This window comes from Sinocyclocheilus grahami, unplaced genomic scaffold (assembly GCF_001515645.1).
Source record: "Sinocyclocheilus grahami isolate Dianchi unplaced genomic scaffold, SAMN03320097.WGS_v1.1 scaffold394.1, whole genome shotgun sequence".
In the NCBI taxonomy this organism is placed as follows: Eukaryota; Metazoa; Chordata; class Actinopteri; order Cypriniformes; family Cyprinidae; genus Sinocyclocheilus; species Sinocyclocheilus grahami.
Window position 1 is genome coordinate 1345256 of NW_015505573.1, and position 15382 is coordinate 1360637.

Below are 15382 nucleotides of genomic sequence, written 5' to 3' on the forward strand. Positions count from 1 at the left end.
AGAGAGAGAGAGAGAGAGAGAGAGAGACTGAGGGGAAGCAAGTGGTGCTTTCCATGGGTATAGCTCAGTGAGGTCAGGTGTACCAGCAGTGGTTGCAGGTTTTAACATAAAGAGTTGCAACAATGCCCACACATGCTCGCAATATAGAATCTATAATCCACTCACAGCCAGTCTGCACTGCTAGTGATTCATTGCACGCAAGAAACTAATATGCTCCCATTTGGGGTAAGCGATAGGTAAAGAAAGTTACATCATGATTTTCCAGGAATTTTCGATAATTCAAAAATTTCTTAATTATTAACATACACATTTTAAACTGAAATTTTATTTTATTTTTTTAAGTGAAATTGATTCAAAAACTGCTGAAAAAATTATGATTTGTCATTTTAAAACAATGTCCAAAGTAAAGGTAGGCATATCAGAATTTAAGAATTTACATACATTTTATTTGTCTTTCTTTCTTTATGACATGCAATCATCTTAGGCTATTCTGTTACATAAATATGTTTCATATTTATTAATATGGCATTTATAGTACAATTGTACTTAATTCAATATTTAATAATAATAATAATAATAATAATAAATAATTAAAAAATGTATTGTATTTAAAAATGCATTTTTTTAAATGTATTTGAAATATATTTAAAATATATTCTTATCCATTTTCTTTTTATTAAAATAATATCTGCTTGGCCTCTACATTCCAAAAAAAAAAAAGTTAAACACTATCGCTTTTTTTGTAATTTATTGTTTGAACTGGTTATTTGGTCTTTTTATAACATGTAATCATCTTAGGCTATTCTGTTGCATGCATGCATGCATAAATAACATTTATCAATATGGCATTTAATAATAATTGATTAATTATTAAATATTTAATAATAAAATATATTTAAATTAAATTAAATAATACTAATAATTACAAAATTAAATAACTATATTTACTAAAAAATTTAAATATTTAATCTGCCTGGCATATTTAGCCCAAACAAAAAATGGTTTTATTTTTAAACTTTGATTCAGAAGCAAATCGGTTTCTCATTTATTCTTCCGATTTATCGTTTCAACCGATACATCATCCGTAACATGACTAAGTCTAGACTGCAACTGCAGTATACATTCAATTTATGTTGTAACCACAATGCAACAAATCTAAAATACACCTACTGCAATGATTGACCGTTTCTATACTGCATCAAAATGGTTTTGGTATGACGCATCAAAACCAGAGCGTCATGTCGCCACCTGCAGTGTAGACACAGCTTGAAAGAGCTGTTAGCTGAGAGAAAAACACACTGCACAACACTTCACTGCATTTACACAAACACGCTGCTAGTAAACACCTTTGATATACAAATTAAAGAGCCCAGGCATGCTTTACACATGGACACACACTGAAAAACAACGCTGAGAAACCTAAACACTGTGCGCTCACGTCTGGGGACCAAAACTGAAAACAAAAGGATGTCTCTGCATCTGAAAAGACTGAGAAGACTGCTGGATTCATGCAATGTAGAAATAACAAATAAGGCCTCTTTACACCTGGCATTAACATGCAATTTGTATCCGGACATTTTTTTAGCCAGATTGCATTTACACATTCATTCCAATGCACCTCCAGTGTGGTCAGACAAAATGCCAGGTGTAAAATTACACACTAGTGGATGAGAAATATGCTGGTAAAATTCAAACCCGCAGGATGAAAATTACAGGGTCTGACGGCACTAAAAAGTATGTCTACTACACAGTGTTTTCATTTCATAAATTCGTTCAAAGGTGCTTTCACTATGTTTCAGTAAGTTTATCAATCATTTTCATTTGATATCGCATGGTACATTGACATACCAAAACACAGTACTGTCATTATTTATTTTCATCAACAATTATTTATATCAGCAATATATCACAAAACACTTTTAAAAGACTTAAAAAGAGTCATTCAAGCTGACATCGATTTAAGTGAATTGAATGTGACAATAACGGGACAGAGACAATAAATATAAAGCAGTCTTTCTATTGTGTTATCACTGCATGCAACAACAAACATATAGCACATCCAATGTAGTCCAATTTAGGAAAAAGTGATTCATGTGAACTGGTTCTTTGAATTAATCCGTTAAAAGCATTCTCAAACTCAAAAGTTATCCGTCTGAATCTGTGTAATAAATCACTTGCTGGATCGTCGCTGACTGCACGTGCACGCAACAACAAACATATAGTACGGCCAATGGAATTCAATTTGGGACCAAATGACTCACATGAACCAGTTCTTTGAATGAATCAGTAAAAGCACTCTCAAACTCAAGTTATTGTCTGATTCAATGTAACAAATCACTCTCTGAATCATCACTGACTGCACATAACAAACATATAGCACGGCCAATATAGTACAATTCAGGAAAAAATGACTTGTGATTCAGCGCTTTGAGTGAATCAGTCAAAAGCATTCTCAAACTTCCAAGTTATCAGTCTGAATCAGTGTATTGAATCACATGCTGAATTTTCACTGGCTGCTAGCAAACAACAAACATAGAACATCAAATGTAGTTCAATTCAGGAACAAATGACTAAGGTGAGCAAGTTCTTTGAATGAATCCGTCAAAAGAATTCTCAAATTCACAAGTTACAATTCGAGACCAAATGACTCATGTTAAGACAGTTCCTTGAATGAATCAGTAAAAAAAACTTTCTAAAATTAAAGTTATTGGCCTGAATCTGTGTAATGAATCCCTCAATGAATCTTCACTGGCTGTTTGCAACAACAAACAAAGCACGGCTAATGCAGTCCAATTCAGGACTAAACTCATCTTGTGAGCCAGTTCTTTTAATGAATCAGTCCGTTCTTTGAACGAATTAGTCAAAAGCACACTCAAACTCAAAAGCTATCGGTCTGATTCAGGGTTATTAAAGTTAACTAAAACATTTGTTACTTGAAATAAAATAAACTGAAATAAAATCAAATATAAAAATCTTAAGTTAATTTTATTTTAGTTACCTCCCACCCAATTTTAATAAACTGTAGTTTAACTTGATGTACAAAAAAAATTAAATAATACCGAAATTGAACAAAAGATTAAAAATAAAATAGGCTATATAAAAGGAAGACTAACACAATTAACAAAAACAAAATAAAATTACTAAAAATGTAAATAAAACTTATTAATTTAGATGGATGTTCACCCAAAACTCAATGTAAACAGTATTTCACACACTGCTCAGCTGTTGTGAATATTCACAATGGGGCCTTTAACAGTAGCCGAATCCAGTCATGGGGCTGTTCTGTTGAATTACAGGCAACACTGCACTGTTACACAGTCAATATTTTGAGCATGGGCTGTTTCACACCCACCACCCACATAGCCATGTTTGTCCTCTGCGTGCACAGCTCTCAAAGGTATTGGGTGAATGTGTTTTACACAAAAACACACAACCACCCAAAGATGAGGAACTGTCATATGCAAAGCACACAAAAGATCTCGGTCCCAATGCTGCAGATGCGGAAGTTTTGGACAGTCTGTACCAGTGTGAATCAGTTATGTTGACAGATGTGCTTTACTACTAATGACTGAACTACAACAGTAAATAAATAAAGCAGCAGTTCACAGACAAAACAAACCAGTCAGTTAATGGAAACCACAAGGTGCAAAACACTAAATTATTAAATAGGCCAAACAATGTGCACAGATACCAATAAATAAATAAATGTATTACAAATGCCTAACCTTAAGAAATTAAATGTTATTTGATTTAAAATTATTTCAGGCAATTCAAATTATTATATCCCAAAATGACGACTCTTTGGAACTTGTAAAGTCATAGATTAAAATAATAAATAAAGTCATTCAACTGAGACTGCCTTGCTCTCAGTTGTTGAAGCCCTAAGACTGGCAAGAGCGGCTTCCAAATCTTCAATACTTATCTTGCTGGATCTGTCCACTGCTTTTGACATGGTTAACCACCAGATCCTCCTGTCAACCCTATTGGCAAAGGGCATCTCAGGAACCGCACGCCAGTGGTTTGAGCCTTACCTTTCAGATAGGTCCTTCAAAGTATCTTGGAGAGGTGAGGTGTCCAAGTCGCAACATCTAACTACTGGGGTGCCTCAGGGCTCAGTTCTTGGACCACTTCTCTTCTCTGTCTACATGGCATCATTAGGTTCTGTCATTCAGAAACATGGCTTTTCATACCACTGCTATGCTGATGACGCTCAACTCTACCTCTCACTCCACCCTGATGATCGACGATAAAAAAAGAGCCACCACTGGCTCTGCACCCCTTTACCTAAATTCATTACTTCAGACTTATGTGCCTCTAGAAGCTTGCGTTCTGCAAGTGAACGTCACTTTATTGTGCCATCCCAAAGAAGCACAAGATGACTTTTACGTATTTTTAAAATAACTGTTCCCTCCTGGTGGAATGACCTGCCCAACTCAATCCGAGCAGCTGAGTCCTTAACCATCTTTAAGAATCGGCTAAAAACACATCTCTTCCATCTTTATTTGACCCTCTAACTCTAGCACGCTCTATTCTAAATTTATTCTTAAAAAAAAAAAAAACACCTGTCCCTTTAAGACTTGCACTATATTCATTTTCTGCTTGTTTTCTTTTAAAAAAACAAAAAACAAAAAAAACTAACACTTGCTTTCTAATCTTTTTGTATTCTATCCGTTTTCCTTTCATTTATTATACAATTAACAAAAGCAAATAGACCTCTAACACTAGCTTGCTATATTCTTTTTCTATTCTATCTGTTGTCTTTTTTATTTATTATATTATTTAATAAACCCTTGCTACGTGTACTGCGTTAAGCTAACTGGGTCTTGTTAGATCACTTGTATGTCATTGCTCTTTTGTTGATTTTGATTGCTTCCATTGTCCTAATTTGTAAGTCGCTTTGGATAAAAGCGTCTGCTAAATGACTAAATGCAATGTAAATGTAGATAAAATGTATTAATATTATCCTGAACTACACTCTTAAAAATAAAGGTGCTTCAAAAGGTTCTTAACAGCGATGCCATAGAAGAACCATTTTTGGTTCCACAAAGAAGCATTCAGTCAAAGGTTCTTTAAAGAACCATCTCTTTCTTACCTTTTTGTAATCTGAAGAACCTTTTTTTCACCACAAAGAACCTTTTGTGAAACAGAAAGGTTCTTCAGATGTTAAAGGTTCTTTATGGAACCATTTAGACAAAAAGGTTATTCTATGGCATCGTGAAGCACCTTTATTTTTAAGAGTGTATGCAGGCCCAAAAATATGCAAAATGATCACCAAGACCAGTCAGTTTTGGGTTGCAAGCCACCAGTTGAGACACTATGCGACAGACCATATGCGACATGAAACTAAAATTTGAAATAATGCACTTCCAAATGACAAATGAGAAAAGAGCGATGCATTGAAAACAACGCATGCAATACGATTAAAATGAAATCATGCAAATTATAAAAACTTGACACAAAGGAAAAATGTGCACTTCTGATTTAAATAAAAAAAATTGTCATCATCATGTGAACCAGCACATGGTCTGCAACTATGTGTGTGTGTGCCTGTACGTCTTTGAAAATGCATCAGAGCGTTTGCTGCTTTCTGCATCTCGGTGTGTGATATAATTCTTGGTTTTATATTGTCAAGTGTTATGCTTTCGGCGAAAAAGGGCCATGTCTGATTTCGTTATGACTGATGACTGTGGCCTACTTATCAATCTGCAGATTTTCATATTGATAAATACGGGTAAGAGGTCAGAACAGCTCTTGAGCATGTTAAGAAATGAAACGGAGTCAGGCTGGGTTTCAGTCAAGTTTCAGACCATTTCGTCAAAAGTCAAATGGAAAACAAACAAGGGCATGTAAACAGAAATCTAACAGTCAGGCTCTGCAAGTAAAAATCCCATTAATTTTCTCCATAAAGATTTGTCTTTTAGTTTTTTTATTTTATTTTAATGCATTTTTGCTTCATGTAAGTTTGCAAATGTTGTGAATCATCTCAAAGCTAGTTGGTTTGCGTCAAGATTTTTATAAATCCCTATGAAGAAAATAAATAAGAAAAAGCTGCCTCTAAGATGTCAATCAATATCTCACTTTTAAAAATGCAAGCAAAAAACATAAACAAACAACTTCCATATATCATATGCAACTGGCAATTAGTTTCGGTTTAAAACTCTGCAGCCTGTTTTTATACCAAATATTGTTGTTGATCTGATTCAGTTATTAGTGGCTTGTTAAAAGAGTTGAAATGACTCTGGACGTAGTTGCGTGAGCATCTGCATGAGCACAAGGTCACCGTGAAGCTCTAACACGCTCCAGATGGGAGGATGCGGTTTTCTAGAATTAGAAATATTTTCCACAGCACTGGCTGCAATTGTTGTACAGCAAATGACACTAGAAAAACAAGACACCTCCAACACGAAAATAATTGCAAAATCTGAAATCTAACTTTGATGCAGCATGTTTTGATCGTGCTTGATCACACACCAACAAGCCACATTAGAAGACGTCAACATAAAACACTAACACAAACTCTATAAGGTCTAATCCAATCCACAAAGCCACACTCTGTTGGTTCAAATGTATTGCACACTGCTAGCTTTCCTGGTGTCCGTATTCATCTTTTCATTTTAAGGTTTCTAAGCACTCACCAAACTTTCTAAGCACCAAACTTGTTCAGACTACATCTACATTAAAGGTCTGTGGTATCCAGCCCTGGAAGCCCTGTTTAATGAACACCATTTGGGGCCAACAACAGATGTTTCTCAAGCCTTGTTGCATAGACGTAAAAAAGCACACACAAATATTGCAAGGCTCTCTTTGCAATGCTTGATTCTGATTGGTTAGTCAACTAGTCGTGGCTTTCTGCAGTCAAATATGTTTGCATAAGGACACAAACTGTATTTCCTACATTGCTTTAAATGCATATAAATGCACACAATATGTTAGCACTTTGTCTCTGGTCTAGTCATTTTTAACTTGATGATCATACAACACTTCTGTGAAATCTGACAGCAGATAATCATACTAATTTATCTGCTGTGCACAGGCTGGTTTTAAAGTTAGGACTTCCCTGAAACAAAGTTTCTCACGCAAAGAAATTATCAGCCAGCCTGCAGCTTCCTCTCTTAGCATAGCTGCCCTCACTGCTGCTATTGTAGCGAACATACCAAACATGGAGCATACAATTATAGAATCAAGGCATGAACTAGTATGCGCTCTTTAATGCAGCCTCCACGCTCACACACCAGTGCTCACAAGCACACACATACTAAGATGCATGCAGTGAAACAAACTATGATGCATGCAGCGCACAGCAAAAAGCAGACACATTTCTCTCTTTAACAAGATTAAACTAATAAAATGTCTAAAAAAAGAACTGATGAATGCATCGCTAATTTGAAGCTCAAACGTGTATGCATGCTTCTGACATTTATTGGAGAGTATACACTTTAAGTGTTTGAATTTTCTTGGCGTACATTGCCTTTCCCTTATATAGACATTCAGAGCAAGTCCTCGCATCTCTGCCAAGATTCCTCAGCAGCCAATCAAGAGTCTTGATACGGCTGTGCCGTGACCCCTCAAGTGAGCAGACGTCATTTGCTGCCTGAATGAACTACCAAAACTAGCAATTAGGCTATCATGCTGTGTAACCAGGAGAAATGGAGCATGGCGCAGAAAAAGGCAGACAAAACCATAATTGTGTCCTTATTAGTTTCATTACACATAGGCCTGTCATGATAACAACTTTTGGTTGTGCGATATATTGCCCCAGAAATAACTGCGATAAGCGATATTATTGTCATTTTAAAGACCATTTTATGCCACTGAATATAATATCATAATGGAACAGCATAATAATACAAGAAGGCCTACACACTTCCAAATGACAACAAACTTTTAATTTTTAAGAATATTTAGATCATGGAAATTAAGTATCAAAATATTAGATACCTTAAAAAACTTGAATAAATAGTAAATGAACATTTTCTAACAAAAAGTGCAAAGTAATAAGTAAAAAAAAAAGAAGAAAAGTGCACTTTTATGGAGATTTTTCCATCTACAGATTTTTCCCGGACCTTCTTTTCTCTGTAAATGAAGGGTGCACACACTATTGCTGAAAATCACAATCACAGCAGTCAGATGTCCGTATGCACAAAGGCACAGATCCCTAAACAAGGCCATATCTGCAGATGAAACTTTTTTTGTAGAAGCATATTTTAAATTTGAAGTAGCGCCTCATGACTACACCGCGTTATGTACGAAAAGCTGCAAAAGACACAGGCGCAAGTGGAATGTAAAAAACACGGTGACATTAATTTTTAAGTAAATATAATGGGCGATATATTGCGTCACCAAAAATGATTGCGGTCATGTACATATACTGCGCGATAAGTCGATATATTGATTATTTGCGACCGGCCTAATTACACATCATAGTATCAATCAAACCCTGTTTCAAATTGGCTGTTTGTCTTAAGTGTGGGTGGATTAATTAGGTTAAATGAGTGTTAATGTGAAAATATCCCATGTTTTAGACCCCTCGTTCTTCTATGCAGCACAAAAGGATAAATGTAGCAGAACGTAAGATGCCTCATGACTACACCGCGTTATGTACGAAAAGCTGCAAAAGACACAGGCGCAAGTGGAATGTAAAAAACACGGTGACATTAATTTTTAAGTAAATATAATGGGCGATATATTGCGTCACCAAAAATGATTGCGGTCATGTACATATACTGCGCGATAAGTCGATATATTGATTATTGCGACCGGCCTAATTACACATCATAGTATCAATCAAACCCTGTTTCAAATTGGCTGTTTGTCTTAATTGTGGGTGGATTAATTAGGTTAAATGAGTGTTAATGTGAAAATATCCCATGTTTTAGACCCCTCGTTCTTCTATGCAGCACAAAAGGATAAATGTAGCAGAACGTAAGATCAGTTTTAAATTTGCCTAATTTAATATTAAACGTTGTTATTTGCTGAAAATCCTCCCCTCCGCCAAAGCTCACATTTGTATTAATGTGTATTACAATTTATGGCCTCATGACCCTTCTCACTATTTTTGACATTAAACTCAATTGGTTCTCATGTGCCAACCAAGCTGCCATATTTGCATATATGTGAACAAAATTTAATTTTTTTATTAACTAAAACACAGCATAGCTCTCAAATCTCATTTACGATTGCATATATTTCAAAATAAAGCTTCAAGACAAGTCACTCCAGATTTGCCTTCAACAAATACAAATGCATTTTGTTCTTGCGTGATTTGTCATTGCAAACAAACTTCGTGCAACACATCTTGAAGTCACATATTTGAATATATGTGAATGAACACATTCATGGTTGCATGTTTGCATATATTTAGGTATAACACTTCAAAATAAGTCACGCCAAAATTACAAATGCAACTGGTTCTTGCATGACTTGTCATTGACAACAAACATCATGCAACACACCGACATGCCATATCTGAATTCTGCTTAAATTTTTAAAATTTACTCAACCTATCTTTGTATCTTTCTGGGATGAAGTCATTATGTACATTAACATTAATTTGGGACAAATATAATGTGATTTAATGGAAAACTAGTGAGAGGTGCTCTGTGGCATGGATAGACACCGAGTGGTGCCGCCAGTGTGCGTACACACATAGAAAACAGTTCAAATTTTAAAGATGTAATACAGCACTGCGCTTCTCGTCTGGTGTGCGACCCTCCTTCAGTAGTTACCTCCTTCAGAGGTTACACTGATGTATCTTAATTTCTTCGTGCTGTTGCTTGCAACCAGAGCAGTCTTCTTTTGTGTGTTTGCAGGTGATAAATATTTAGTTCCAGGTTTTTTGAAGTGAAAGAAAAAAAAAACACCCCACAACAGTTTTACGACTTTTTTTTTGCAAAAATAGCATGTGTATTACAATTTATGGCCTCATGACCCTTCTCACTATTTTTGACATTAAACTCAATTGGTTCTCATGTGCCAACCAAGCTGCCATATTTGCATATATGTGAACAAAATTAAAAAATTTTATTAACTAAAACACAGCATAGCTCTCAAATCTCATTTACGATTGCATATATTTCAAAATAAAGCTTCAAGACAAGTCACTCCAGATTTGCCTTCAACAAATACAAATGCATTTTGTTCTTGCGTGATTTGTCATTGCAAACAAACTTCGTACAACACATCTTGAAGTCACATATTTGAATATATGTGAATGAACACATTCATGGTTGCATGTTTGCATATATTTAGGTATAACACTTCAAAATAAGTCACGCCAAAATTACAAATTGGTTCTTGCATGACTTGTCATTGACAACAAACATCATGCAACACACCGACATGCCATATCTGAATTCTGCTTAAATTTTTTAAAATTTACTCAACCTATCTTTGTATCTTTCTGGGATGAAGTCATTATGTACATTAACATTAATTTGGGACAAATATAATGTGATTTAATGGAAAACTAGTGAGAGGTGCTCTGTGGCATGGATAGACACCGAGTGGTGCCGCCAGTGTGCGTACACACATAGAAAACAGTTCAAATTTTAAAGATGTAATACAGCACTGCGCTTCTCGTCTGGTGTGCGACCCTCCTTCAGTAGTTACCTCCTTCAGAGGTTACACTGATGTATCTTAATTTCTTCGTGCTGTTGCTTGCAACCAGAGCAGTCTTCTTTTGTGTGTTTGCAGGTGATAAATATTTAGTTCCAGGTTTTTTGAAGTGAAAGAAAAAAAAAACACCCCACAACAGTTTTACGACTTTTTTTTTGCAAAAATAGACAAATCTATTGGATATTTGTCCCTATTTTCCTCATAGAAATTAATAAAAATGAAAACGTTGCTTGGTTTTCCATCAGTACTAGTTGGCATGGCATACTCTCCGGCTAAGACTGATTGACAGTTGACTGTGCAAAGGAGATTGCAATTCCATTTGAATTTTGTGAGGGTTGAAGCAGGACGTGGAGAAAGTGAAATAGCAAATGAGTGATTTTCTATTGCTATTCCAAAATGACAGGGTCACAACTCGTAAGACATTGGAAATGCAATTGCAAATGTACTTTGCGTTTCCATTTAAAATTCGGCAGACATGTTACATACACGGAAAAGAAAATGGAAATACAAATGTGCGATTTGCAATTGCATTTGCATTGTCACAATGTATGCGTCGACAAATTGAAAATGCAATTGCAAATACAATTTGCAATTCCTTTTGAATATTGTCCAAAATATCATTCCATAGACGAGACATATTTGAATATATCAGAATGAAATTTACATTTTTATTAACTAAAACAATGTAGCTCTTAAATCTAATTTTATGTATATAAATATAACGCTTCAAGACAAGACACACCAGATACTCCGTACCAAAATTAACAAATCTAATTGGGTGATTTGTCATTGACGTCAAAATTCATGCAACACATCCTAATGTGCCATATATTAATGTAAATGATTACAGAATTGTCCAAATTTCCATTTGAATTACTTTGCCAAGTTTTAAATAGGCTAGTTGACCTCCTTCAAAATAGGGCTGCAACAAACGATTATTTTGATAATCGATTAATCTAATGATTATTAGAAAGATCAATCAACTAATCATCGATTAGTTCATTGATTAATCCGTAGAATTTGAATATTCAGCTTTTGCAATTAGTTAAAATATTGAGTTATACATATTTTTATTGTCGACGTTGTCGATAATGTTGACTAATCGTTTCAGCCGTACTTAAAAAAAAAAAAATAGGCTAATCTAAACTAAAAGATCTAACCAATATACCAAGCTATTATAAGCCAACAAGTACTACCAACTACAGAAATACAATTATCAAATCAGGCCAAAAACAATAGTAGAAGTCACTCTTGAAAGATCTCGAACGTTCACCTTACCTTAGGTGGGTCATAGAGCTCCAGCTGGTACCTCTCACTAGTGGTTTGTTCGTTGATCCTCCTGACCTGCAGGCGGCAGCGCAACCAATGCGGGGGTGTGTCTGAGATAGTGTCATCCACCTCCAGGTACCTCAGCTGCCCCTCTTTACAAACACTTCCTGTCTCTTGCCTCCGTCTCACAGTTCGCAATGGATTCCATCGTTCCCACCGCGCACCCTTCTGCGAGGTGCGATGGGCGAGTACCTGCACAGTCTGAGGTGGGGTTTGAGAGGTGCATTCAACAGTCACCGAGGGTCCGGCCCCTTTGATCGAATCCTCCCTTGGGAAACCACTTGAGGATTCGTCAAGTTGCGGGGATTTTTTAAAGAGTCGGCATACGCTTTCTCGAATGCCCCTGACGGAAAAGTGGGTAACGTCACTACGGGAAGGAAAGGGAAACAAAGGGGGAGAATATTGTTCAGACCCGGTCCTCCGCTCCGGTTGTTCATCTTCCTGGCTATGATGCCGCGTTCTATGTGTAGTGTCTGCAGGAGAGCAGCGCAGCAACTGCTCCTGTTCCCTAGGGACGCCGGCGGCATCTGGTTTGGGTGCCAACACGGCAACTAGCGGAGTCACTCCCGGCCGCACGGTATCCCGGTAGTCCAGCACCCCTGAGAAGGAAGTGATGCGTAAGCGGGCAGTCATGGGCAGTAAGGGTGGTGGTGGCGGCAGACGTGGGGCAGGTTCTGCATCTTTAGCCACCTCGCTGCTGAAGTGGTGCTGGAAGAGGGCGCTGAACTGCTTCGAGAAACTTTCCGGCGGGACCACATCCTGCACCGGCCGCTCTCTGACGAAGCGCTGGTAGTGGTGGGCAAGTTCTCGGGCCGTGGTGCTGGCATGCAACTCGCAGAACTCCCTCCATCCACAAGGAGGTGCTACGAACGGTGCAGTGCTCGTGGTCTGCTGGACAGTGTTACCATTCATTGCAGTAACCAGCACAGCAGGGAATCACTGCGAACAACAAATGAACAACATCAAAAATTGCATCCATAAGCAATAAATTATGAAACTGTGCTATATTGTGTCTAGGGTTGCAAAGAGGCAGAACATTTCTAGTAAATTCCTGTAAACTTTCCAGGATTTTTTGGAAGTTTTAGGGAATTAGTTTCCAGAAATTCACCACCCCTTTGCAACCCTAACTGCGTCAACTAAAGTATATTGTGTATGGCTGCGTTCACAATATAGCACTGCCTCAAGTTAATAACAAAATTCTCAAGTTCACACTTCATTTAAGCCTTATTTTGAAGCTAATTCAGTATGTTCAAGCAAAGGTTAACACATGGACTCTATGGGTGCTGCATATTAATACTGAAAGTAATTTGCAGTAGCAAAACATCCATACGTTATTCATTAATGTTATTCATTGCTTATATGCAAACTAATAATATGTTTATGATTGGATTGATGGCTAAATAGGATTTAAAAGTATTCGAGCAAACACCACAATCAATTCAATTGAGCTTGATTCAAATGAAATTTTAGCCAAGTTGAGGGGCGTCGAAGAACTTCGGGCCAGATGCTTGCGCCAGCGCAAACCCTCTTTTGACGATAAAAAACTACTGTCAGGATTTATTAAAAACGTGCAGTGAAAATTAGCGCTGAAAAGGTGTGGACATTAATTTTTGCAGCTGACCTTATTGCATATGCATTTGTAGGAGTTTCCCTTTCAAGCGCAAAATTTATGGGAGGAGAGTATTTAAATGAATCACACAGCATGATTTAGTAAGGTTTGCAGTGATCAACTTACTGGTATTTTACTGGAGAAAGCATGTCTTTTTGCACCTGTGCTGTTAGTAGATTACACAAATTTATTATCATTGGCTCTGCTTGCTTCTTTATTTTGAGCATTGTCAGTAAATCACTTGCAGAACTCCCCATTCTACTCCCATCAGCATCCTATCCTGTTTTTAATTAGAATAAATTCTATATATTGTGTTATAGAGATTGGTTTTCATATCATAAAAAATGTTTCATTATTCTAGCGAGTGAGAACAATCTATCTCTTTGTTTACACTGCGCATCTGCTGACGTAGGAATCTGTGTACCGAAACTGTTCAATGAATCCAACTTTCTATGAACGCTAACAAAGCGTATCAGTTTAGCTCATCACCACATCGCTGACAGCATCTCTTGAACTCAACTGGTACGATACAGATTCTTCACTTTTACTCTCTCACTCATTCAGCTCTCCAGTACAGGAAGAGAGTGACTAATATCGCTCATGCTGCTTTATAACGCGCCACAGGTCAGAGGCAGAAATATCTGTAAGGACATCTTTGATGTAAAGAGGGAGACTGAGGAAGTTGAAAGTGTCAAAGGCATCTGATACGAGTCACCGACCTTGTGGAGCAAACCACCTTCAGAATCAGATCACAGACGCCATTTGCAGCCGGGGAAATTGTTGTTTGAGGCTCAAAAAAAAAAACTCAGCACATGGGTGCCGAGCTTCACCAGATGTATGGCGACACAACTGGAATCAATCTCCCCATTCTCATTCCCCACATTCTCATTTACCAGCGCGTGGCCATCTCGGATGCCTGTGAACGTTTAACTCTGCGTGAGAAGTAAATGCGTTCTTAAAGTTCTGTTGGAAGCCCTGAAGCATGACAAAATGAAGGTTTAGTACATGAAAAAAGCAATAGATCAGAAAAACCACAACACTTGCATATTCAGAGAGAAAAAACAGATGAGGGGCCCATTCTATAGATGGCACCACATGCTCTTTGCTCTCTTATTGGGTGACAGGAAGCATTAACCTACACAAGGAGAGGAACACCTATCACACATTTAACTGTTTTCTTTGGTGTGCAAAGTTCTTTTCTGACAAGACAAGCAAAACTGATCGCAAACGTCTTTGAGATGTGTTGCTGGTGTGGTGGTTTGGACACAAGGCTTCTTAACTTGCTTAAAGGAGTGGTTTGCTTAAAAATGCAAATTTTGGCATAATTTACAACATTATATACAACAATCCTCATTTTTGATAGAAGTCAACCTGAAATGGTTTTATATATTAAATAATCATGTGGTAAAGCCAATTTTGTGGTAATTCATTAAATGAATTCACTAGAGATGCACCGATCGATCGGCCAGGGATCGGAATCGGCCGATTTTCCTCATGATCGGCCTGGATCGGTGATCGGCCGGTCAGTCTCACTTCTTTCAGATTTCGAGCCGATCCGTTTTGTTACCAGCGGCACAGGCAATAACCTCAGCCGCGCATTCTCACTCTCTTCTCTCCGACGACCCCTTCTCTCACACACACACACACGTCTCATTCGCTCCGGTTAAATAGTGCTTGTATTGCGCATTATTTTAGTCATTCCCACAGGTTTATATCCGCGCTCAGTCTCAAATAGCTTGTGAGCCACAAATACCAAAATGAGTGGCTAACTGCGCTAAAATGTTCAAATACATAAATTGTCAAAATGCCCGTTTTGGCGAGTATCCAGTT

At 37.2% G+C, this 15382-nt stretch overlaps 1 protein-coding gene across 3 annotated transcripts in view; it reads right to left on the bottom strand.

The window, feature by feature from the left end:
• The window catches only part of LOC107550292 (SH2B adapter protein 3-like), a 59032-nt gene that overhangs the window by 29515 nt on the left and 14135 nt on the right, over positions 1 to 15382 (bottom strand). For all 3 annotated transcript variants that reach the window (XM_016231556.1, XM_016231555.1, XM_016231558.1), the window contains exon 2: positions 11893 to 12882. In XM_016231556.1, coding sequence (XP_016087042.1) covers positions 11893 to 12855 — 963 coding nt within the window. In that variant the 5' untranslated portion in view covers positions 12856 to 12882. The remainder of the gene's footprint in view (positions 1 to 11892; positions 12883 to 15382) is intronic.